General features: G+C 34.9%; 1 protein-coding gene across 3 annotated transcripts in view; it reads left to right on the forward strand.

The window, feature by feature from the left end:
- Window positions 1-26,993, forward strand: part of LOC126884366 (histone-lysine N-methyltransferase SMYD3) — a 435,662-nt gene that overhangs the window by 361,442 nt on the left and 47,227 nt on the right. For all 3 annotated transcript variants that reach the window (XM_050650298.1, XM_050650296.1, XM_050650297.1), the window contains one exon: window positions 1,370-1,667. In XM_050650298.1, coding sequence (XP_050506255.1) covers window positions 1,370-1,667 — 298 coding nt within the window. The remainder of the gene's footprint in view (window positions 1-1,369; window positions 1,668-26,993) is intronic.

Below are 26,993 nucleotides of genomic sequence, written 5' to 3' on the forward strand. Positions count from 1 at the left end.
GTTCATTTTATCTAACAATAAAACACTGGAAACGTTTGTTTTCTATACTTCCACAAAATTTGTTATAACTAAGTGACTACAGGTGTTTCGGCGGAGTGCCTTTCTCAAGTGATATAGTTTACAATGTGTTTGCCTTTTTAAGTATTCAACTTTAAAAAATTTATAATGGGTTTTCCCAAAAAGTGCTTAATTTTTTGGATATTTCACGTCGAAATATTCTATTTGAAATTTGGTGAATATGAATCTATTTTTCATTGGCTATAACTCTGGTTCTACGAGATCCAGAGACCTAACGCGTACACCATTTTTTTTTACTTTTTTATAAGCTATATTTTAGTTAAGAACGTTTTTTTCGACAAAATACTTAATTTTTAAGTTATTTGCGAAAAACCGTCTAAAAATGTGGTTATTTTGTTGAAAAATGAACATATTCACTCGCAAATCACTCGAAAAGTGTTGACTTGGCGAAAAAGCTCTAGAGAACAAAAGTTACTTAAAATTAGTCAGTTTACCCATTTCCGGACTTATTTTTGACATATATTTTTTCACCCCCAAGAGGGGGTGAAAAGTCACCCCCAGGACAAAAGCACACATCGGCACAATATCACTTTTTTTCTTTGACATGTAAGCTATACGTATGCCAAATTTCATGTCACACCAATCGGTTCTTTAAAATTTAGAGCAAAAACCGTGAAAGAATGGACTAGTGTATTTGGCAATCTTTTAGTTGTAAACCAATTTTCAAAACAATTTTTTAACTTTTTTTTGTAACTTTTTGTGTCAACTGATCAAACACTGCGCTTTAATTGCTTTTTCTTATTGGTTTCTCTCATTTCGGTATAATTGTCACCCATCATTTCTCAAAATGTTTATGGAACATTTGATTCATAATAAAAATCTCATCCTTCCTAAACAAATGCAAACTGCTGTCTGAACTACCTACTTACTTAAATTACTTTTGTTAAAATCATAATTTTGCGTATATCTTTGCAATTTCTATTCGGAATCATGAGGTAGCGAAGAAAAACTCATTTTTTCGTATTATTACTAGCAAATCGGCAAGTTCAATCTAGAAGTAAATTGTGGTGAAAAATTATTATATCTAAGTATAATATAATAATAAATCCTTCATTGTTTCTAAGTACATTACTAACAATTCTGTCTTCACTCGATTTTCTCAAATAATTATTTTTTTATATTCGTTATATTTATCAACAATGTCTGTTAGATCCTTGACCAAACCTTTAAGATGTTGTTTTTGTTAGTCTTGCGTTACAGAATAACATGATTTGTCAAAATAGAGTTCGTAAAGTATTTATGTGGTTAATTTTATAGATAATAAGTAAAATAATAAGGTGTTTTTCTTTAGATTTATATTAGTTATATAGACGTCATGGCAACCAAAAAGGAGAGACTACAGGAGCTCGAGCAAGCCTACTACTTCCTTTGTCGTTGTGTGAAGTGTATTAATCCAGAACCGATAATAGAGATGACAGGCGCCGCCTGTCCAAACTCAGACTGTAACAATTGTTTTGATAGTTTTACTATAAAACCAGATGACGAATGTTCAGCATGTGGAACGATCATCAGTGGAGAGTTTATACAGTTATTCCAAGATGTGATGGATATGACATGTATGCATCTAGAAAATATGAAAGAAACTACATGTATCCTTTAACACACAAATCATCAGCATTTCACCAAAATTATTAGGTAGACAGTTCAAACGAAAGACTAGGTATAACTTGTTTTTTAATACATAATTTCACCAGTGTATCTTTAATATTATTTTAGCATCCCTGATGATGTTAGTGACTACTAACGAAATCTAGGATTCTGTCGAAAAGAGTAGCACTATTTTACTAACTATTTTGATGTTAAACTGGTTTTTTACAGTTCGTGTGAGCTTTGGCATAATCTCTTTAATAAATAGTAGAATGAAAAAATGATTTCGGGAATGTCAAGAATAATAGTACAGCACGGGTTCGGCGTATTTTCCCGTGTTAAATCCCATAAGAAATCGCTAAGGTCCATTCTGGTCATTTTTGACGCGTTTTGCGACTGCGCAGGCGCGAAGGCTCGTAGGATCGTCTCGTGTGACGGCTTGCAGGAAAGGGGAGGGGTAACGAATATGGGGTATGCGCAAAGACATGGCATCGCATACGCTGTTATTTGTGTCTTCTTTTTGAATCTAAATTTATAACACCACGCCCGTTTTTATGAATATTTCTAGGCAGCATATGTCTCTCATAAATTTAATATGGTATCGGTTTGCCATACTTCATTATATCTGTATTTGTTAAAGCGTGATGAGGAAGGAGTAGTTTGTGTGAAATGAGGACATCTGCTTGTCATCTGCCGATCACAACGCCGAGGTTTATAATATCTAAAAATAACTTAAGCATCTGGCAGTCTAGTCAGCATCCGATACTTCGGGTCAAATGAGGGAGCAACGACCAACAGTGGTAGTGAACATTCGGTCTAAAAATAGCATTAAATCATTAACATATTTAAAGCATAGGCCTCTTCTTTCCGTCTGTCGCAAAGTATAATATACAGCATGTAGTCAGAAAGTCAAACCAATTCTTCTTTCCGTCCGTCACAGAGTATAATATACAGGGTTTAGTCAGAAAGTCAAACCAATTCTTTCAGTATATCACAGAGTGTAATATACAGGGTGTAGTCAGAAAGTCAAACCAATTCAACATATACCATTCTTACGGCCAAACCAACAAACATCCACCGTCTTCTACGATTGAATACTACTATACATGAATCTCCATCCAATCATACACCTGTTCCTTACAAAGAACATATACCATTCTTGCAGTATGGCCAAACCAACACACATCCACCGTCTTCTCTGATTCCCTGGATCGCCCTCCAATCATACACCTGTTCCTTATAAAGAACATATACCATTCTTACGGCCAAACCAACAATCACCCACCGTCTTCTATGATTGAACACTACTATACATGAATCTCCATCCAATCACACACCTGCTATTTACAAAGATTGTGAGTTGCATACTTTATTTTATCTACGGCAAGTCGGGTAATAGTATGTAGGTTGGTATTATACTTCTCAGGTAAAAATGGGATTATGTTTTATTAGAAAAATGGTTTAACAATATAGCATAGCACAAACAAATGCTTGATATATAGATATGATGTATATGTTGACATAGAAAAGGCATTTAATATAGTGAAAATAAGTTGTAATATTGAAATAGAAAAATACATGTACTGTATTTTACCTATGACTATAAACAAATTTAGACTACATAGACTAAAAAAAGGTTAGCAAGGACACTCAAGCAGTAAGTAATGGTTAAATATAATATGTAAACGTTAATAAAATAATGTTAGTATCTAAGCGATGGAATGTGTGTAAAGCGATTTATAAAAAATGATGTAAGCATGCAATGAATGAAAGGTAGCCAATTCGGTCGAACATAAATTTGTTGAAAAAAAAAAACAAAAATATATTCTTAACAGCGGTCACCAACGTGAAGGTACGACTACATTGACCGCCATGTTAGTAGGGGTGATGGTTAGTAGGAATGAAATATTTTACATTATATGACAACATATTTAATAACGATAATATACTTAACTTACTTACTAAGATCAATCCATTACTTGGTGTAGTAGTCATCTTTTTATTGATCTGTTGGACATCTTTTATCTATTCTTATTAATGTTAAAACACCGATACTTTGGTATCAATTCATTCGTTACTAAGTTCTATAGTATTCAAAAATGAATTATTAGGGGGAAAATAACTATGTCTATTAAGCTAGAAAGACCATTTCATAAGGGAGCCATGAAACACACCCCATATTTTTTTGCTATTTTATTGCTAATTTATTACGCAAATTAAAAATTTATTGCTTCATCCCCTTCAGAGAAACAGGTGGCCATTCCAGCTTAATATTAAGCTAGAAAGGCCAACATTCATATATCCGGAACGAAAGTAGATAGAGAGTTGCTTCCGGTGGCCTATTTTATTGCTAATTAATTGCTAATTTATTACGCAAAACAAAAATTTATTGCTTCATCCCCTTCAGAGAAACAGGTGACCATTCCAGCTTAATATTAAGCTAGAAAGGCCAACATACATATATCCGGAACGAAAGTAGATAGAGAGTTGCTTCCAGTGGCCTATTTTATTGCTAATTAATTGCTGAAAGATTGAGTTTACAAGAATTTACAAACTCACCCCCTTCAACCCCTACCGATATCATCATTCCCCGGAATCCACAAAAAGTGAAAAGAACCAGTTTAAAGAGCTAAAACCAAGTACGTATTTTTTGCTTATTCATTGCTACAGGTCTAAGCCAAAAATGAATTTTTTGCTTCCTCCCCTAACGAGCCACAATGGCTACTGCGGTTTAATACTTAAGGCTACAATACTCAACACTCCTATTTCAGGAAAGAAAGCAGATAGAGGGTCGTTTCTGGCGGCATATTTAATTTTTAATTAATTGCTGAAAGATGGGGTACACCAGAATTTACAAACTCACCCCCTCCAACCCCTACCGTTATCATCGTTCCACGGATTTCACAAAGAGTGAAAATAATCAGTTTAAAAACTTAAAACCAAGTGGGTATTTTTTTCTAATTAACAGCTGCAGGTCTACGCCAAAAGCCAATTTTTTGCTTCATCCCCTAACGAGAAACAATGGCTACTGCGGTTTGATCCTTATGCTACAATACCCAACACTCCTATTTCAGGAACGAAAACAGATAGAGGGTCGTTTCCAGCGGCATATTTTATTGCTAATTAATTTTTGAAAGATATGGTATACAACAATTTGCAAACACACCCCCTCCAACCCCCACCGTTGTTCTCATTCCCCGGATTTCACAGAAAGTCAAAATTACTAGTTCAAAAACCTATGACCAAGCGGGTATTTTTTTCCTAAGCAACTGCTGCAGGTCTACACCAAAAACGATTTTATTGCTTCATCCCCTAACGAGCAACAATGTCTAATGCGGTTGAATACTACAACACTCAATTCTCCTGTTTCAGTAACGAAAACAGATAGAGCGTCGCTTCTGGCGGCCTATTTTATTATTAATTAATTGCTTATTTATTACGCAAATTACAAATTTATAGCTTCAACCCCTTCAGAGAAACAGGTGGCTATTCTAGCTTAATATTAAGCTAGAAGAGCCAACATTCATATTTCTGGAAAGAAAGTAGATAGAGAGTAGCTTTCGGCGGTATATTTTATTGCTAATTAATTGCTGAAAGATTGGGTATACCAGAATTTATAAACTCATCCCCTCCAACCCTTACCATTATCATCGCTCAACGGATTTCACAGAAAGTGAAAATTACCAGTTTCAAAATCTAAGACCAAGTGGGTATTTTTTTCCTAAGCAACTGCTGCAGGTCTACGCCAAATTTGATTTTATCGCTTCATCCCCTAACCAGTAAAAATGGCTACTGCGGTTGAATACTTAAGCTACAACACTCAATTCTCCTATTTCAGTAACGAAAGCAGAGAGAGGGTCGCTATATCTGCTTTCGTTCTTGAAATAGGAGTGTTGGGTATTGTAGCTTAAGAATTAAACCGCAGTAGCCATTGTTTCTCGTTAGGGGATGAAGCAAAAAATTGGTTTTTGGCGTAGACCTGCAGCCGTTAATTAGAAAAAAATACCCACTTGGTTTTAAGTTTTTAAACTGATTATTTTCACGCTTTGTGAAATCCGTGGAACGATGATAACGGTAGGGGTTGGAGGGGGTGAGTTTGTAAATACTGGTATAACCCATCTTTCAGCAATTAATTAAAAATTAAATATGCCGCCAGAAGCGACCCTCTATCTGCTTTCTTTCCTGAAATAGGAGTGTTGAGTATTGCAGCCTTAAGTGTTAAACCGCTGCAGCCATTGTGGCTCGTTAGGGGAGGAAGCAAAACATTCATTTTTGGCTTAGACATGTAGTAATTAATGAGCAAAAAATACGTACTTGGTTTTAGCTCTTTAAACTGGTTATTTTCACTTTTTGTGGATTCCGGGGAATGATGATAACGGTAGGGGTTGAAGGGGGTGAGTTTGTAAATTCTTGTAAACTCAATCTTTCATCAATTAATTAGCAATAAAATGTGCCGCCGGAAGCTACCCTATATCTACTTTAGTTCCGGAAATATGAATGTTGGCTATTCTAGCTTAATATTAAGCTGAAATGGCCACCTGTTTCTCTGAAGGGGATGAAGCAATAAATTTTTGTTTTGCGTAATAAATTAGCAATTAATTAGTAATAAAATAGGCCACCGGAAGCAACTCTCTCTCTACTTTCGTTCCGAATATATGAATGTTGGCCTTTCTAGCTTAATATTAAGCTGGAATGGCCACCTGTTTCTCTGAAGGGGATGAAGCAATAAATTTTTGTTTTGCGTAATAAATTAGCAATTAATTAGCAATGAAATAGGCCACCCGAAGCAACACTCTATCTACTTTCGTTCCGGATATATGAATGTTGGCCTTTCTAGCTTAATATTAAGCTGGAATGGCCACCTCTGAAGGGGATGAGGTAATAAATTTTTGTTTTGCGTAATAAATTAGCAATTAATTAGCAATAAAATAGGCCGCCGGAAGCAACTCTCTATCTACTTTCGTTCCGGATATATGAATGTTGGCCTTTCTAGCTTAATATTAAGCTGGAATGGCCACCAGTTTCTCTGAAGGGGATGAAGCAATAAATTTTTGTTTTACGTAATAAATTAGCAATTAATTAGCAATAAAATAGACCACCGGAAGCAACTCTCTATCTACTTTCGTTCCGGATATATGAATGTTGGCCTTTCTAGCTTAATATTAAGCTGGAATGGCCACCTGTTTCTCTGAAGGGGATGAAGCAATAAATTTTTGTTTTGCGTAATAAATTAGCAATTAATTAGCAATAAAATAGGCCGCCGGAAGCAACTCTCTATCTACTTTCGTTCCGGATATATCAATGTTGGCCTTTCTAGCTTAATATTAAGCTGGAATGGCCACCAGTTTCTCTGAAGGGGATGAAGCAATAAATTTTTGTTTTGCGTAATAAATTAGCAATTAATTAGCAATAAAATAGACCACCGGAAGCAACTCTCTATCTACTTTCGTTCCGGATATATGAATGTTGGCCTTTCTAGCTTAATATTAAGCTGGAATGGCCACCTGTTTCTCTGAAGGGGATGAAGCAATAAATTTTTAATTTGCGTAATAAATTAGCAATAAAATAGCAAAAAAATATGGGGTGTGTCTCATGGCTCCCTTATGAAATGGTCTTTCTAGCTTAATAGACATAAAATAACTCTAGGTTATCTAATCTTAAAACTAGGGATTTTCCGACTCCTGTTTTGTGACAGGCTATCGAAGACTTAAAACTAAATCGGGGGAAAGAAGACCATTAAGTTATCGATTGTCTTAACTTGAAGGCTATACGAGCAACGACTCCAGAGTTAACTAGAACGGCTCATTATTTTGCCAGTGGTCCATATCAGATATCTTTTTAGTGGACATAACTAAACATCTTTTCAAATTCCCTAATCTTAATAATTATACTTCATTTAGAGATAATATATACAAAACTACGATCTACGAGAATCATCATATGATATAAAAACGATGAGTGCGGGAAAGGTTGAGGAATGTAGTAAAAAGGGTCTGTTCCAGATATCATTATGTTAGCTGTAATAAATAAAGTTTTAAAAAATTACAATATTCAATCATCTAAATAATCTTAGTGGCGTAAAAACGATTAGTGATAGGGTGATAAGAGGATTATATTATTAAAAAAATGTCAATTCTGATGTACTTATCAATATTGCAGTTGTAATAAATAAAGTTTAAGAAATGACTATATTCAATCATCATCCGTCTTAAAGTCAATCAAAGCATCAATGATAAATGTTAAAATAAGTTTATTAAAATTTTTGTCTTAAATCTAATCAACATCCATCTCAAGAGTATCAATTAAATAGTGCCCAAAGGGAAGCGTATCATAAGAACCCTGAATGTGTTGTCTTTTATCATCATTGGAGCTGAGCGCAATCTTGCTTTGAGTTATAGAATAAACTTGGTGTTTATCAGAGCGTATAAGATTTTGCGAGGCGATCTTCGTTGTAAAGGAATCTAAACATTCTACGTATAGGTCTGGATCCCGCGTATGAAAAAAAAGTTGATTAATAGCAAGCTGAAAATTTGTTAATAGCTTAAGAGTGTCTAGTCGGATAAACTTTGGTATATGGGAACACTGTAACAGGGGCAGTTTTAATTGTGGAACAGGTTAAAAATTTGGAACGGTCAGACCACCAAAACGGCACATTTATTTTGTCCGACAGAATAGACTTAAACTCTCTGAACAGAGATTAAACTCTGATGCAAAAATCAGACTGCTATTTATCACCTGTCATAATTCCTGTCATTTGACATATCCTACATGTTCCACTCATTAAAACGCCTATTTGGCGATAAATAGCAATCTGATTTTTGCATGAGAGTTTAGTCTCTGTTCGGAGAGTTTAAGTCTGTTCTGTCGGACAAAATACATGTGCCGTTTTTGTGGTCTGGCCGTTCCAAATTTTTAACCTGTTCCACAATTAAAACTGCCCCTGTTCCAGTGTTCCCATATATCAAAGTTTGTCCGACTAGACACCCTTAAGCTATTAACAAATTTTCAGCTTGCTATTAATCAACTTTTTTTTCATACGCGGGATCCAGACCTAGTAGTCCTCAAAAGTAATTTTAGTATTTACTACAGATTTCTTTACCCCCTTCGCCTTCTTTGTCACACCACAATTTCGTATAATATTATCAATTTCATCATCCTCATACTCTTGTTCTTTCAACTTCCCCCTCAACTTTATAATGTCATCATCTGGGGTAGCTGCTTTTGTCGTGTATAATTTCGATCGGAGCCCTATGTAGTCGGTCATAATGCAGCCATTATTCTCATCTTTCATTATGCCCAATACCTTCTTATTAACCAGAGGTATGTTGTAAATGTTATCTTTAGGATAGTCTGAGGTATCAAAATATTTATAGTAATCATGTATCATTGCTTCATATGGGTCTTTTTCCCGTATCTCCACGATCACACTATCGGTATCGGTATAGCAGGTCGAAAAGTTTTCTCCGAACCTGCTAGCTAAGTAGCCATATTGGAAATCATATATCGTCGTTTTCGCCAAGTCTAAAATACTCATTCCAACATAAATCGGTTTAACTAACCATATTTCCGCTCTATGCATCTCAACAGCAATCAAATTTTCATTAAAGATAGTGGCGTTTTTAAACAGGGGGCTACTTATTCTAGCTTCAGCTCCATAAAGACCCTCCCAGTCTGTCAGTAATTTAATATAAACGCGCCTGCGCACACATTCCAAGGTCTTACCGAACACTGCATTGTTCATAAGCTTAAACAGATTCTTTTCAAACTCATTTTTTGCTGCCTTCCGCGATTTGTATTCAAGTCGATGTATGACTTTAACCAAGGAGACTGCTTAAATTTCAGAACTCGATGAATCTTTTTTAGTATTAATCCATGAGCTAACGCTTGCTTCAAGGCTCTGTAATGAATTACATATCGTTCTTTATCATGAAGGGTAGCCATTAATTTGGTCAGCTCTCGCGGACGTTTAGGAGGTTTCATAGTTTTCGGGTTCAAGGATTGGGGACAGAATGGGATGTCTTTATGACGATCATGGAGATGTTGAGGGTACTCCAGATCGACCTCGAGAATGCACCCTTCAGAAGAATCGTCCGGAATACTAAGAACGTCGATGTTAGTATCAGTCCACTCGAAACCTCCAAATGGAAGATATTGCGACATTGCCCACCCATATTGATTATTGACATTGAAATACATCAGATAGGAGTCGGGCTTAGATGGGTCGTAAGATACCATGTACTTGTTATTAGCATGAACACGACGTTTCGAGCAAACTTGACTCAAACCACCACGAATGCCACGCTCCACAAACAAATGCATATCTGGAGCAGTTAAAAGTTCAAGTTTCTGTTTTGTATACTTAAGCATTGCATCCACTGGCGAAGCGTCCATGTAACCATTTTTACCATTGGTAACAGTTAAAATTTGTAAATAAATATTTTATGACTACTATGAAATATGTAATTCCATTTATATTTTTTAAAAATAGAAATATTTGTTAATAGTAGGAGTATCTACCTAATTCAGTAAAATAGCCAACTAGACGCACGAAAATATCAGCGAGTTTATGTAAAATCGGTTGCACGTTATTATAATACGCCCTTACCACAGTACAAAGAGGTTCCACATTTATTATACTGTGCCCTTACCGTGCGCCGCGCCGTTTACCACTTCTGTGAGTGGCAACGATAGTAGGATCTTTGACTGGATCGTCTCTGAAAATTTTGCGGGGACGATGGCTCTGAAACCGCGTATTGGTGTTACCAAATTTTAATTTGGTGACGCTAGGTAGGGCCGGTGTCTATCGGAACAGAAAATACCGACCCTAAGAATATCAGACTTAATAAATGCAATTTTAATTATTATTATAATTATAGGTATTAATTATAATTCCATTTATGAAGTCTGTTATTCTTAGGGCCGGTATTTTCTCGATTAAACTCCGGTTAGTTAACCGTACCGGCCCTTTGGATTCGATTATTGCATAATATGCATTATTAATTATTAGTTTATAACTTGTAACTGTACTTGCTTATTATACAGATAATATATCTATACCTTTTTATCCTATATAAATCATATTAATAGATTTTAATTACTTGTCGAAATATATTAATTAACAACAACATTATTATAATATGACATATAATAATATTGATTATACAGTACATTGTAGTGTATAATCAATAAAATAAAAATTATTTAATATTTTAGGCTAAAAATGACAAATGAATGTACTGATTAGTATACTAATTATACAATTTGGATTTTTGAATAAAGTATAAAGGTGATATAATACATATTTTACCTAAAAACAACAAATATGTTTTTAGTTTGTAGATACTTTATATAATTTCCTAAATTTTTAATTTTTTAATTTTATTTCATCTATTTATATAATAGACCTGGATCGCGCGTACCAAAAAAAAGTTGATTAATAGCAAGCTGAAAATTCACGGTGTCTAGTCGAACAAACTTTGATGTATGGGAACACTGTATATATAAAAATATTTATAAAATACATTATATATTGTTATGATCTGCTTCTTATTAATTTTATATTAATTATTATTTATTTGATTAATTATTTAATTAAATAACATAAAAATATCTTTCACATAAGTTGACTGACCTTTTGCTTCACTCACTCTATCTTCTCGTGACCCAAAACAGCTCTCCCTCGTTGACTATGTTAAAAGGCTACTCATCCAAGCCCTCTCCGTTCTCCAGCTTCAAAACTATCAGCATACCAGCACCAATTCTCCAACAAGCCGGGCCTCTTTTGACACGTACTCGATTCAAACAAAACTCCAAAAATTCTCTGCTCTCCTTCTCACAATAATACAGAATCAAAGAGGTATTTCGTCTCAATTTGATCTGTCTCTCGTTCCACTTTTCAACACTATTCTCCACTATCAAAAAAAACAACTGGTACTTGCTAACTATCTATTCACGAAAACGTCGAACTGCTTCTCAGCGATGCCAAAAACATAATGACTTCTTTTTCAAACTCTCTCAATCATTTCAACTACTTTTCCCCTTCCACATTGCCAAGAATCCGAAACATCGACTTTTCCATTCGACAAACAAAACAGTCATTTTCAAAATTATTCCGACCATCCTTTCTCGAAAATGATAATTACATCTAGCTGTGGATTCTATAGTTTCCGTAGTAAACAATCTTTTTCCATTTTAAACCTAAATACATCGTCCTTTTCACTTTAATTATTCACAAAAGTCTTTAATGGTTCATCGGAAAACTCATTAAAAAAGAAATCCACTTACATCCAAACTAAATTCTAATAAATATTTACAGATCAATATACAGGGTGTATCAAATTTATGTGCCCGCGTTATTTAAAAAAAATTTAATTTAATTTTTATTTTGCCTTTGATTGATAAAATTGAAAACACAATAATATATAGATAATATATAATATATCTGGTATATATTCAATATCTGGTTTTGGTAACACTTTAGAAAAAGTCACGCGTCGCCACTGATTGCATCCCACGTGAATCCAGGTAGAGTAAAGTAATGAGCGGGTTCAAGATTATATGTTTCGGGACAACTGGAGCGGAACCGCTCAAAAACATCGGCAAGAAGAAGAATATCTGTTTTCATGTAGAGATCGACGTAATCTCCGAGAGAAGAACAAGAGAATGAGGACCAGACTTGGAGGGCGCGATGATAATGGCGGCGAGGTTTATCCTCAAGTTTATTATAAAAAGACTCGATAGACGGCAGACATGTTTCAATAAAGCGATCAAAAGAATCAATATAATCATAAGGCATGATACCTTTCGCAGTAAGAAGAATGAACTGCTCCTCGGGAAGGAAAACATATTGAGAGCGGAGATTAGGATATTCGGTCAAATAAGAAGAAAGCTTATCGAGAGAAGACGCCATAAATCGAAAACTATCAATGAAACGAAATTTAATTCGAGCATCATTAATGTGTTTAGTGAAAGATATATATTTTTCCTTTGTAATAGGAAGAAGATCTACGGGACCTTTGATGTGAGTAGCAATATCGGTAACAATGAAGTGGGCATCATATCCGCTGAGGTTATGAAATATCACAGGGATAGTGTGAGCATCTTTGTAATTAATGTTACACCCTTCATGAGCTGCAAATCTATAATTATTTTCTGGGATCAGGTGATTATGATCTCGAATTTTCTTATCGCTGGGGGAGAAGCGCTGCTCGCAAATATGGCAATGAGTGGCTGCTTGAAAATCCCTCTCTTGCTGAAATGTCATGTCAATATCAAATGGACACATAAACACCGTAGAAACATCCTCAGCAAGCTGATTTAGCTCATCTGCGAACCATTTCATGCAACCTTTTCCACGATATGATTTGTAAAATGACAGAGAATCATCATAGGAACATTTAAAGTAATACCCAACGGCAGCAGGTATGTTTTTGATAGGTAGTCTTTTCCGCACTATGTTCCAGAACGCTTTCAAGATCTGCATATACGGCGAAGGGGGCTTTTAGTTTATTCCTGAAATTCTTAAATTTTAACATTTTATGGCTTTCTTCAGGCATTTTAATGGCTGTTTCATTTATTCTTTCACAATCGTTGATGTGAGCTTCTAGCTGTGTAGATGATGAAAATGGTTGTAAACATCGATCACAGATAAGATCCAATCGCCCTTTACAGCAGCCTTATGAATATTTAACTTTTCTTGCGATCGAAAGTAATGGAGGCAGCCATCGCAGAAATATTTTGTTCTCTTTTCTTTACTAAGCTGCTTGGAAAGGAGGCGAGATAGATTTTTTATCCAAACGTAATGATATCTAACGGGACCTTGCTCGTCATAATTATTTTCTATCAAAAGCAGATTCACATGTTTATCCTTCTTGTTCTTTGTTAGGAAGGTTGGGAGGGTCGTATAGTTCTTTTTCTCCTTTTTCAAAATGTATACATTGATCGATATATTATTCTGCTTTTCAAAATTCGGAATCTGTTTGATGGTCATTGGCCACTGAATACCTTTAAGTTTCAGCACTTGGGAGTAGTGTGGGTAACAGGACATTAAAGCTGAGTTATTCCGACAAGGATATAACGCCGATATGACAGCCCATGCAAAGCATGCCTCGTCATCGTTTTTAACATTAATGCATGCCTGTTTTCTTTTTATCTGAGGGGGAAGTTCAATGTATGAGGAGCCAAGCTGTGGTGTAAATTTGTTTATATTAACCCCCAGGTTAACAACAGCTTTTAGTGCACAGCCACTATCTCTCTTGGAATTCTTCAAAGTCTCTGTTGATGGGTTCCACTACTTTTTTCTCGAACCATTCATCAAGATTGGTGTCTCTATAAATGGCAGAGTTTGAAGTAGTGAAGTACTTGGTTTCATTTATCATCTTATCGCCGTGAGCAATCTCGAACTCTCCTCCAAATGCTATGTTAACTTTCACTGCAGCGTTATTTTTTAAGGCATTTTGGATTCGTCGCTTGAACAGAGCTTTACAATCAACCAGGAAACTGCCCGGGTGCTTGTGTTTAAGGTTCGAAATGACTCCAGTCTGAATTCTTGAATTAAATGTAGATAAAGAGTCATCCCATTGTACCCTTCGCTTTGCAGTCTCCGGTCGAGTTTTTAGTCCCGCCCCCTTCTTCTGTTCGGCTTTTAGTTGGTTTCTTAATGTTTTCACCTGCCGCATCTGGGCTTCGAGGTGCTGCTTTTTGCCAATTGTCTTTGCAAACCCCATTCTATCACGAATCATTTTAATCGCTTTTTTACACTCTACCATCCCTTTTCTTAACTTTTTATCATTATAATTGTCAGATATTAACCCCAAGATAGATGAAATATATAGAATAAGTTTAGCCAACATGTTAAATTAAAACTAAGAAATTTAATATTAAATTATCAATAAAATTTTCAAAATTGCCAATTTAAAGCAAAAATTATGAAAAAGTCAAATATTATCAAAAAAATTCAAAAATTAAAAAAAGAACCAAAATTTTCAAAATTTACCACTCACCAGAGCACACGTAAATGATTTACCAAAGCACTGAAGGAAGATCTGAAACAGAATGAGAAAATACAAGCTGCGTTAAGTATTTATTAAACTTTGGTCGGACGGAAAACTGAATGGTGATACGTTGTGCTCAAAAGGCTCCTGAAATGAGTTGATTTGTGCTTGTTTTCTCATAAGAATCAAGGTAAAAGTGCTGTATTTAACATATTTATTGAATTCATTAATTACTTCATCCAGTTCAGTGCTGATAGTTATAATTTTATTGCATGTGTTCATGGACTTAATATCTGATAGCTTACTGCCAGGTTTTAGATAAATACCAAATATTTCAAAATTTACCTTTTTGCTACTATGCTAATGTAGATATTCACTCAAAATGTTCAAAACTTTGGGTTTAACATCGTATAAAATCCATAAAAATCCAGTTTTTATCACTACTAAAACGATAAGATGCGATTCTGTTTTTAAACGCATGCGTCAATTTTAAAACACATCCATATATCACTTCCAATTTAAGTGGTCTTAATCTTTTTTCGGGAATATAATAATCACCATTAGACTTATTATCACTATTTACATTTCCGTATTTACATGTTGTCCTACGTCGCGACAGGTTATCCAAGCGCGAAAACGATTTTACACTTACTACACGTATTTATAATTCCCGATAAACTAATGAGGAGCTCCACAAATTTGCCTTAAATAGGATAAAGATACGAGAATATTAACCCCACCATGTCATTTTTAGACGATGTTGATCGATTGCTATTTTTAGACCGGACACCAGGTAGTCTAGTCAGCATCCTGTTTGATATGTATTTTCTTCGTGCGAAACGAGGAACATCTGGCAATTGTGATAAATTAAGAAAGACGATATTGTGGGAACTCATTTCTTGGTTTTTCTCATGCAAAGTTGTCGTAAAGCGGACATTAAGACATAATTAAAAAAGATACCACACACTGTGAGAAACACAGTTGGTATTTTTTTGCGAAGAATATAACTATGCAGAAACAGTCGTGTGAAATAAGGACATCTGCTTGTCATCTGCCGATCACAACGCCGAGGTTTATAATATCTAAAAATAACTTAAGCATCTGGCAGTCTACTCAACAACCGGGCATGCCAGATGAGGGAGCAACGACCAACAGTGGTAGTGAACATTCGGTCTAAAAATAGCATTAAATCATTAACATATTTAAAGCATAGGCCTCTTCTTTCCATCTCTCGCAAAGTATAATGTACAGGGTATAGTCAGAAAGTCAAACCAATTGTTCTTTCCGTGTGTCGAAAAGTGTAATATACAGTGGGTAGTCAGAAAGTCAAACCAATTCTTCTTTACATGGGTCGAAAAGTGTAATATACAGTGGGCAGTCAGAAAGTCAAACCAATTCTTCTTTCCGTCTGTCGAAAAGTATAATATACAGGGTGTAGACAGAAAGTCAAACCAAGAACCAGGAAATAAATTACAAATATAAGAACACACGAGTTATGAAACAACCATCTTACAAGCAAAAATGACACAACATATAATGAAATCAGTAAAATAGCGAAAAGGCAAGACATCATAATCAGGTTAAAACCTCCATATATTTGTGAATGGAAGAAACAACACAAGATATAAAATTAAAGTGTTGGAAAACCCATACAAAAGTAATATGTCTACGTGTGTACAATATTTTTATAAACCTTGTTTATTTAATCTAATCATGAATTAAAATTTCTAGTGTAAATCTTAAGATCCAGTTGGAGATATGATTTCAGTGTTCCTATTTATTTTTTCAAAAATTTTAAGATACCGTTTATTTGGCTATATGTATACCTACAGTTGCAGCATCAATAATATTACTTATTTTGTAATTACCCTCCATCCAGATAATTATTGATAAATAAAATATGTATGATGAGCAGCAGAGTTCCAAGTACTTTTCATATTTTCGGGCATTTTTTGTATTTTCCAGATATTTTTATGATCTCTCTTATTATCCGTCTATTTTTTTTTATAATTTTGCAAGTATTTTTAGCAATTTTCGTAATTTTTCGGGTATTTTTCATATTTTCCGAGGTATTTTTTAACATTTTGTCATCCACTTTAAAAAAACGACAACAACGAAAATCCTCTATGTTAACCATTTTCAGTTGTACTGTTACAAGTACACCACATTATTCTTAAAGATTTTGCAAGGTCGGCTGAATGTCTCCGGACCTGCGTATAATTTGTCTCCTTTTCATTTGTCTATTTGGCGAAAAAATCTAATTGTCACAATTTTATAGGAAAACTTTACCGTTTTACCGTTTTATTCACTGTTTTCATTTGTTGAGTAACATATTTAAATTATTTTGATTTTAAGTAGTTTCATAGTCTTCTCTAATTATCATTCTTTATAGCTTATTTATCCTCCGCAAGACTTCCGCATTTGTTATATGGCTCATGTAGTATATCGTCGTCATCAGACCCAAACTTCGTATGTAAACTTTTTGACGAAATCTACTTTTGTGTTATGGCCATTCATCTAGTCGACTTTTATCGTAAGACCTCGTAATAAAATTATCGGTAGATATGAGGTTTGGATTGTCATTAAATTTCTTTCGATCTGTACAATGTCAGGTTATTCATTTTTTATACAAAGTTTCTACTATATAACTAATAATTCTAGTAACTATATAACTAGTAAATTGAAAATATTAAACATACATACTTAAATAAAATGAGTAGTGTGTATTTGTACTAGCAAACCGGATGTCGAGACTGCCAGATGGCCAGGTCGTTGATCTGCTCATTTTGCTAGTACAATATCATATATTCCCCCACCCTATTCAGGTCATTGACCTTGAGTTATTTTTAGACCGGATGCAGGTGTTCACTGCCAGATGTTCCACCACATTTTGGTAGTACAAATACACACTACTCATTTTATTTAAGTATGCATGTTTAATATTTTCAATTTACTAGTTATATAGTTACTAGAATTATTAGTTATATAGTAGAAAGTTTGTATAAAAAACGAATAACCTGACATTGTACAGATCGAAAGAAATTTAATGACAATCCAAACCTCATACCTACCGATAATTTTATTACGAGGTCTTACGATAAAAGTCGACTAGATGAATGGCCATATTGGCCATAACACAAAAGTAGATTTCGTCAAAAAGTTTACATACGAAGTTTGGGTCTGATGACGACGATATACTATATGAGCTATATAACAAATGCGGAAGTCTTGCGGAGGATAAATAAGCTATAAAGAATGATAATTAGAGAAGACTATGAAACTACTTAAAATCAAAATAATTTAAATATGTTACTCAACAAATGAAAACAGTGAATAAAACGGTAAAACGGTAAAGTTTTTCTATAAAATTGTGACAATTAGATTTTTTCGCCAAATAGACAAATGAAAAGGAGACAAATTATACGCAGGTCCGGAGACATTCAGCCGACCTTGCAAAATCTTTAAGAATAATGTGGTGTACTTGTAACAGTACAACTGAAAATGGTTAACATAGAAGATTTTCGTTGTTGTCGTTTTTTTAAAGTGGATGACAAAATGTTAAAAAATACCTCGGAAAATATGAAAAATACCCGAAAAATTACGAAAATTGCCAAAAATACTTGCAAAATTATAAAAAAAATAGACGGATAATAAGAGAGATCATAAAAATATCTGGAAAATACAAAAAATTCCCGGAAAATGTGAAAAGTACTTGGAACTCTGCTGCTCATTATACATATTTTATTTATCAATAATTATCTGGATGGAGGGTAATTACAAAATAAGTAATATTATTGATGCTGCAACTGTAGGTATACATATAGCCAGATAAACGGTATCTTAAAATTTTTGAAAAAATAAATAGGAACACTGAAATCATATCTCCAACTGGATCTTAAGATTTACACTAGAAATTTTAATTCATGATTAGATTACATAAACAAGGTTTATAAAAATATTGTACACACGTAGACATATTACTTTTGTATGGGTTTTCCAACAATTTAATTTTATATCTTGTGTTGTTTCTTCCATTCACAAATATATGGAGGTTTTAACCTGATTATGATGTCTTGCCTTTTCGCTATTTTACTGATTTCATTATATGTTGTGTCATTTTTGCTTGTAAGATGGTTGTTTCATAACTCGTGTGCTCTTATATTTGTAATGTATTTCCTGGTTCTTGGTTTGACTTTCTGTCTACACCCTGTATATTATACTTTGCGACAGACGGAAAGAAGAATTGGTTTGACTTTCTGACTACCCTCTGTATATTATACTTTTCGACAGACGGAAAGAAGAATTGGTTTGACTTTCTGACTACCCACTGTATATTACACTTTTCGACCCATGTAAAGAAGAATTGGTTTGACTTTCTGACTACCCACTGTATATTACACTTTTCGACACACGGAAAGAACAATTGGTTTGACTTTCTGACTATACCCTGTATATTATACTTTGCGAGAGATGGAAAGAAGAGGCCTATGCTTTAAATATGTTAATGATTTAATGCTATTTTTAGACCGAATGTTCACTACGACTGTTGGTCGTTGCTCCCTCATCTGGATGCCCGGATGTTGAGTAGACTGCCAGATGCTTAAGTTATTTTTAGATATTATAAACCTCGGCGTTGTGATCGGCAGATGACAAGCAGATGTCCTCATTTCACACGACTGTTTCTGCATAGTTATATTCTTCGCAAAAAAATACCAACTGTGTTTCTCACAGTGTGTGGTATCTTTTTTAATTATGTCTTAATGTCCGCTTTACGACAACTTTGCATGAGAAAAACCAAGAAATGAGTTCCCACAATATCGTCTTTCTTAATTTATCACAATTGCCAGATGTTCCTCGTTTCGCACGAAGAAAATACATATCATACAGGATGCTGACTAGACTACCTGGTGTCCGGTCTAAAAATAGCAATCGATCAACATCGTCTAAAAATGACATGGTGGGGTTAATATTCTCGTATCTTTATCCTATTTAAGGCAAATTTGTGGAGCTCCTCATTAGTTTATCGGGAATTATAAATACGTGTAGTAAGTGTAAAATCATTTTCGCGCTTGGATAACCTGTCGCGACGTAGGAAAACATGTAAATACGGAAATGTAAATAGTGATAATAAGTCTAATGGTGATTATTATATTCCCGAAAAAAGATTAAGACCACTTAAATTGGAAGTGATATATGGATGTGTTTTAAAATTGAGGCATGCGTTTAAAAACAGAATCGCATCTTATCGTTTTAGTAGTGATAAAAACTGGATTTTTATGGATTTTATACGATGTTAAACCCAAAGTTTTGAACATTTTGAGTGAATATCTACATCAGCATAGTAGCATAAAGGTAAATTTTGAAATATTTGGTATTTATCTAAAACCTGGCAGTAAGCTATCAGATATCAAGTCCATGAACACATGCAATAAAATTATAACTATCAGCACTGAACTGGATGAAGTAATTAATGAATTCAATAAATATGTTAAATACAGCACTTTTACCTTGATTCTTATGAGAAAACAAGCACAAATCAACTCATTTCAGGAGCCTTTTGAGCATAACGTATCACCATTCAGTTTTCCGTCCGACCAAAGTTTAATAAATACTTAACGCAGCTTGTATTTTCTCATTCTGTTTCAGATCTTCCTTCAGTGCTTTGGTAAATCATTTACGTGTGCTCTGGTGAGTGGTAAATTTTGAAAATTTTGGTTTTTTTTTTTAATTTTTGAATTTTTTTGATAATATTTGACTTTTTCATAATTTTTGCTTTAAATTGGCAATTTTGAAAATTTTATTGATAATTTAATATTAAATTTTTAAGTTTTAATTTAACATGTTGGCTAAACTTATTCTATATATTTCATCTATCTTGGGGTTAATATCTGACAATTATAATGATAAAAAGTTAAGAAAAGGGATGGTAGAGTGTAAAAAAGCGATTAAAATGATTCATGATAGAATGAGGTTTGCAAAGACGATTGGCAAAAAGCAGCACCTCGAAGCCCAGATGCGGCAGATGAAAACATTAAGAAACCAACTAAAAGCCGAACAGAAGAAGGGGGCGGGACTAAAAACTCGACCGGAGACTGCAAAGCGAAGGGTACAATGGGATGACTCTTTATCTACATTTAATTCAAGAATTCAGACTGGAGTCATTTCGAACTTCGATTTCATTTGATAAATGAAACCAAGTACTTCACTACTTCAAACTCTGCCATTTATAGAGACACCAATCTTGATGAATGGTTCGAGAAAAAAGTAGTGGAACCCATCAACAGAGACTTGGAAGAATTCCAAGAGAGATAGTGGCTGGGCACTAAAAGCTGTTGTTAACCTGGGGGTTAATATAAACAAATTTACACCACAGCTTGGCTCCTCATACATTGAACTTCCCCCTCAGATAAAAAGAAAACAGGCATGCATTAATGTTAAAAACGATGACGAGGCATGCTTTGCATGGGCTGTCATATCGGCGTTATATCCTTGTCGGAATAACTCAGCTTTAATGTCCTGTTACCCACACTACTCCCAAGTGCTGAAACTTAAAGGTATTCAGTGGCCAATGACCATCAAACAGATTCCGAATTTTGAAAAGCAGAATAATATATCGATCAATGTATACATTTTGAAAAAGGAGAAAAAGAACTATACGACCCTCCCAACCTTCCTAACAAAGAACAAGAAGGATAAACATGTGAATCTGCTTTTGATAGAAAATAATTATGACGAGCAAGGTCCCGTTAGATATCATTACGTTTGGATAAAAAATCTATCTCGCCTCCTTTCCAAGCAGCTTAGCAAAGAAAAGAGAACAAAATATTTCTGTGATGGCTGCCTCCATTACTTTCGATCGCAAGAAGAGTTAAATATTCATAAGGCTTGCTGTAAAGGGCGATTGGATCTTATCTGTGATCGATGTTTACAACCATTTTCATCATCTACACAGCTAGAAGCTCACATCAACGATTGTGAAAGAATAAATGAAACAGCCATTAAAATGCCTGAAGAAAGCCATAAAATGTTAAAATTTAAGAATTTCAGGAATAAACTAAAAGCCCCCTTCGCCGTATATGCAGATCTTGAAAGCGTTCTGGAACATAGTGCGGAAAAGACTACCTATCAAAAACATACCTGCTGCCGTTGGGTATTACTTTAAATGTTCCTATGATGATTCTCTGTCATTTTACAAATCATATCGTGGAAAAGATTGCATGAAATGGTTTGCAGATGAACTAAATCAGCTTGCTGAGGATGTTTCTACGGTGTTTATGTGTCCATTTGATATTAACATGACATTTCAGCAAGAGAGGGATTTTCAAGCAGCCACTCATTGTCATATTTGCGAGCAGCGCTTCTCCCCCAGCGATAAGAAAATTCGAGATCATAATCACCTGATCCCAGAAAATAATTATAGATTTGCAGCTCATGAAGGGTGTAACATTAATTACAAAGATGCTCACACTATCCCTGTGATATTTCATAACCTCAGCGGATATGATGCCCACTTCATTGTTACCGATATTGCTACTCACATCAAAGGTCCCGTAGATCTTCTTCCTATTACAAAGGAAAAATATATATCTTTCACTAAACACATTAATGATGCTCGAATTAAATTTCGTTTCATTGATAGTTTTCGATTTATGGCGTCTTCTCTCGATAAGCTCTCTTCTTATTTGACCGAATATCCTAATCTCCGCTCTCAATATGTTTTCCTTCCCGAGGAGCAGTTCATTCTTCTTACTGCGAAAGGTATCATGCCTTATGATTATATTGATTCTTTTGATCGCTTTATTGAAACATGTCTGCCGTCTATCGAGTCTTTTTATAATAAACTTGAGGATAAACCTTGTCCTCGCCGCCATTATCATCGCGCCCTCCAAGTCTGGTCCTCATTCTCTTGTTCTTCTCTCGGAGATTACGTCGATCTCTACATGAAAACAGATATTCTTCTTCTTGCCGATGTTTTTGAGCGGTTCCGCTCCAGTTGTCTCGAAACATATAATCTTGACCCCGCTCATTACTTTACTCTACCTGGATTCACGTGGGATGCAATGCTTAAGTATACAAAACAGAAACTTGAACTTTTAACTGATCCAGATATGCATTTGTTTGTGGAGCGTGGCATTCGTGGTGGTTTGAGTCAAGTTTGCTCGAAACGTCGTGTTCATGCTAATAACAAGTACATGGTATCTTACGACCCATCTAAGCCCGACTCCTATCTGATGTATTTCGATGTCACTAATCAATATGGGTGGGCAATGTCGCAATATCTTCCATTTGGAGGTTTCGAGTGGACTGATACTAACATCGACGTTCTTAGTATTCCGGACGATTCTTCTGAAGGGTGCATTGTCGAGGTCGATCTGGAGTACCCTCAACATCTCCATGATCGTCATAAAGACATCCCATTCTGTCCCCAATCCTTGAACCCGAAAATTATGAAACCTCCTAAACGTCCGCGAGAGCTGACCAAATTAATGGCTACCCTTCATGATAAAGAAAGATATGTAATTCATTACAGAGCCTTGAAGCAAGCGTTAGCTTATGGATTAATACTAAAAAGGATTCATCGAGTTCTGAAATTTAAGCAGTCTCCTTGGTTAAAGTCTTACATCGACTTGAATACAAATCTCCGGAAGGCAGCAAAAAATGAGTTTGAAAAGAATCTGTTTAAGCTTATGAACAATGCAGTGTTCGGTAAGACCTTGGAATGTGTGCGCAGGCGCGTTGATATTAAATTACTGACAGACTGGGAGGGTCTTTATGGAGCTGAAGCTAGAATAAGTAGCCCCCTGTTTAAAAACGCCACTATCTTTAATGAAAATTTGATTGCTGTTGAGATGCATAGAGCGGAAATATGGTTAGTTAAACCGATTTATGTTGGAATGAGTATTTTAGACTTGGCGAAAACGACGATATATGATTTCCAATATGGCTACTTAGCTAGCAGGTTCGGAGAAAACTTTTCGACCTGCTATACCGATACCGATAGTGTGATCGTGGAGATACGGGAAAAAGACCCGTATGAAGCAATGATACATGATTGCTATAAATATTTTGATACCTCAGACTATCCTAAAGATAACATTTACAACATACCTCTGGTTAATAAGAAGGTATTGGGCATAATGAAAGATGAGAATAATGGCTGCATTATGACCGACTACATAGGGCTCCGATCGAAATTATACACGACAAAAGCAGCTACCCCAGATGATGACATTATAAAGTTGAGGGGGAAGTTGAAAGAACAAGAGTATGAGGATGATGAAATTGATAATATACGAAATTGTGGTGTGACAAAGAAGGCGAAGGGGGTAAAGAAATCTGTAGTAAATACTAAAATTACTTTTGAGGACTACGTAGAATGTTTAGATTCCTTTACAACGAAGATCGCCTCGCAAAATCTTATACGCTCTGATAAACACCAAGTTTATTCTATAACTCAAAGCAAGATTGCGCTCAGCTCCAATGATGATAAAAGACAACACATTCAGGGTTCTTATGATACGCTTCCCTTTGGGCACTATTTAATTGATACTCTTGAGACGGATGTTGATTAGATTTAAGACAAAAATTTTAATAAACTTATTTTAACATTTATCATTGATGCTTTGATTGACTTTAAGACGGATGATGACTGAATATAGTCATTTCTTAAACTTTATTTATTACAACTGCAATATTGATAAGTACATCAGAATTAGACATTTTTTTAATAATATAATCCTCTTATCACCCTATCACTAATCGTTTTTACGCCACTAAGATTATTTAGATGATTGAATATTGTAATTTTTTAAAACTTTATTTATTACAGCTAACGTAATGATATCTGGAACAGACCCTTTTTACTACATTCCTCAACCTTTCCCGCACTCATCGTTTTTATATCATATGATGATTCTCGTAGATCGTAGTTTTGTATATATTATCTCTAAATGAAGTATAATTATTAAGATTAGGGAATTTAAAAAGATGTTTAGTTATGTCCACTAAAAAGATATCTGATATGGACCACTGGCAAAATAATGAGCCGTTCTAGTTAACTCTGGAGTCGTTGCTCGTATAGCCTTCAAGTTAAGACAATCGATAACTTAATGGTCTTCTTTCCCCCGATTTAGTTTTAAGTCTTCGATAGCCAGTCACAAAACAGGAGTCGGAAAATCCCTAGTTTTAAGATTAGATAACCTAGAGTTATTTTGCCCCTAATAATTCATTTTTGAATACTATAGAACTTAGTAACGAATGAATTGATACCAAAGTATCGGTGTTTTAACATTAATAAGAATAGATAAAAGATGTTTAACAGATCAATAAAAAGATGACTACTAAACCAAGTAATGGATTGATCTTAGTAAGTAAGTTAAGTATATTATCGTTATTAAATATGTTGTCATATAATGTAAAATATTTCATTCCTACTAACCATCACCCCTACTAACATGGCGGTCAATGTAGTCGTACCTTCACGTTGGTGACCGCTGTTAAGAATATATTTTTGTTTTTTTTTTCAACAAATTTATGTTCGACCGAATTGGCTACCTTTCATTCATTGCATGCTTACATCATTTTTTATAAATCGCTTTACACACATTCCATCGCTTAGATACTAACATTATTTTATTAACGTTTACATATTATATTTAACCATTACTTACTGCTTGAGTGTCCTTGCTAACCTTTTTTTAGTCTATGTAGTCTAAATTTGTTTATGGTCATAGGTAAAATACAGTACATGTATTTTTCTATTTCAATATTACAACTTATTTTCACTATATTAAATGCCTTTTCATAGTTAACATATACATCATATCTATATATCAAGCATTTGTTTGTGCTATGCTATATTGCTAAACGATTTTTCTAATAAAACATAATCCCATTTTTACCTGAGAAGTATAATACCAATCTACATACTATTACCCGACTTGCCGTAGATAAAATAAAGTATGCAACTCACAATCTTTGTAAATAGCAGGTTTGTGATTGGATGGAGATTCATGTATAGTAGTGTTCAATCATAGAAGACGGTGGGTGTTTGTTGGTTTGGCCGTAAGAATGGTATATGTTCTTTATAAGGAACAAGTGTATGATTGGAGGGCGATCCAGGGAATCAGAGAAGACGGTGGATGTGTGTTGGTTTGGCCATACTGCAAGAATGGTATATGTTCTTTGTAAGGAACAGGTGTATGATTGGATGGAGATTCATGTATAGTAGTATTCAATCGTAGAAGACGGTGGATGTTTGTTGGTTTGGCCGTAAGAATGGTATATGTTGAATTGGTTTGACTTTCTGACTACACCCTGTATATTACACTCTGTGACATACTGAAAGAATTGGTTTGACTTTCTGACTAAACCCTGTATATTATACTCTGTGACACACGGAAAGAAGAATTGGTTTGACTTTCTGACTAAACCCTGTATATTATACTCTGTGACGGACGGAAAGAAGAATTGGTTTGACTTTCTGACTACATGCTGTATATTATACTTTGCGACAGACGGAAAGAAGAGGCCTATGCTTTAAATATGTTAATGATTAATGCTATTTTTAGACCGAATGTTCACTACCACTGCTGGTCGTTGCTCCCTCATTTGACCCGAAGTATCGGATGCTGACTAGACTGCCAGATGCTTAAGTTATTTTTAGATATTATAAACCTCGGCGTTGTGATCGGCAGATGACAAGCAGATGTCCTCATTTCACACAAACTACTCCTTCCTCATCACACTTTAACAAATACAGATATAATGAAGTATGGCAAACCGATACCACATTAAATTTATGAGAGACATATGCTGCCTAGAAATATTCATAAAAACGGGCGTGGTGTTATAAATTTAGATTCAAAAAGAAGACACAAATAACAGCGTATGCGATGCCATGTCTTTGCGCATACCCCATATTCGTTACCCCTCCCCTTTCCTGCAAGCCGTCACACGAGACGATCCTACGAGCCTTCGCGCCTGCGCAGTCGCAAAACGCGTCAAAAATGACCAGAATGGACCTTAGCGATTTCTTATGGGATTTAACACGGGAAAATACGCCGAACCCGTGCTGTACTATTACTGTCAAGATTATCGTTGTTAGTTGCATTATGGTAGGGGAGCCCAAGCGGGGATTTTTGCAGTTACTCGAGCGCGTCAGATTATCATATGGGGAGAATCCTGGTACCCCGCAGATGTACCTCTACCGTATATTGGCTCTTAATACAGGGATGTTCGATAGGGCGGCCCGAAAAAATCTATCCTTAAAAATACTCGAAATTGTCAGATTAAGATAAGGTAAATTAAGTACATGCAAAATGGTGCATATTTCAA

The sequence above is a fragment of the Diabrotica virgifera genome, chromosome 5, assembly GCF_917563875.1.
Source record: "Diabrotica virgifera virgifera chromosome 5, PGI_DIABVI_V3a".
NCBI lineage: Eukaryota > Metazoa > Arthropoda > Insecta > Coleoptera > Chrysomelidae > Diabrotica > Diabrotica virgifera.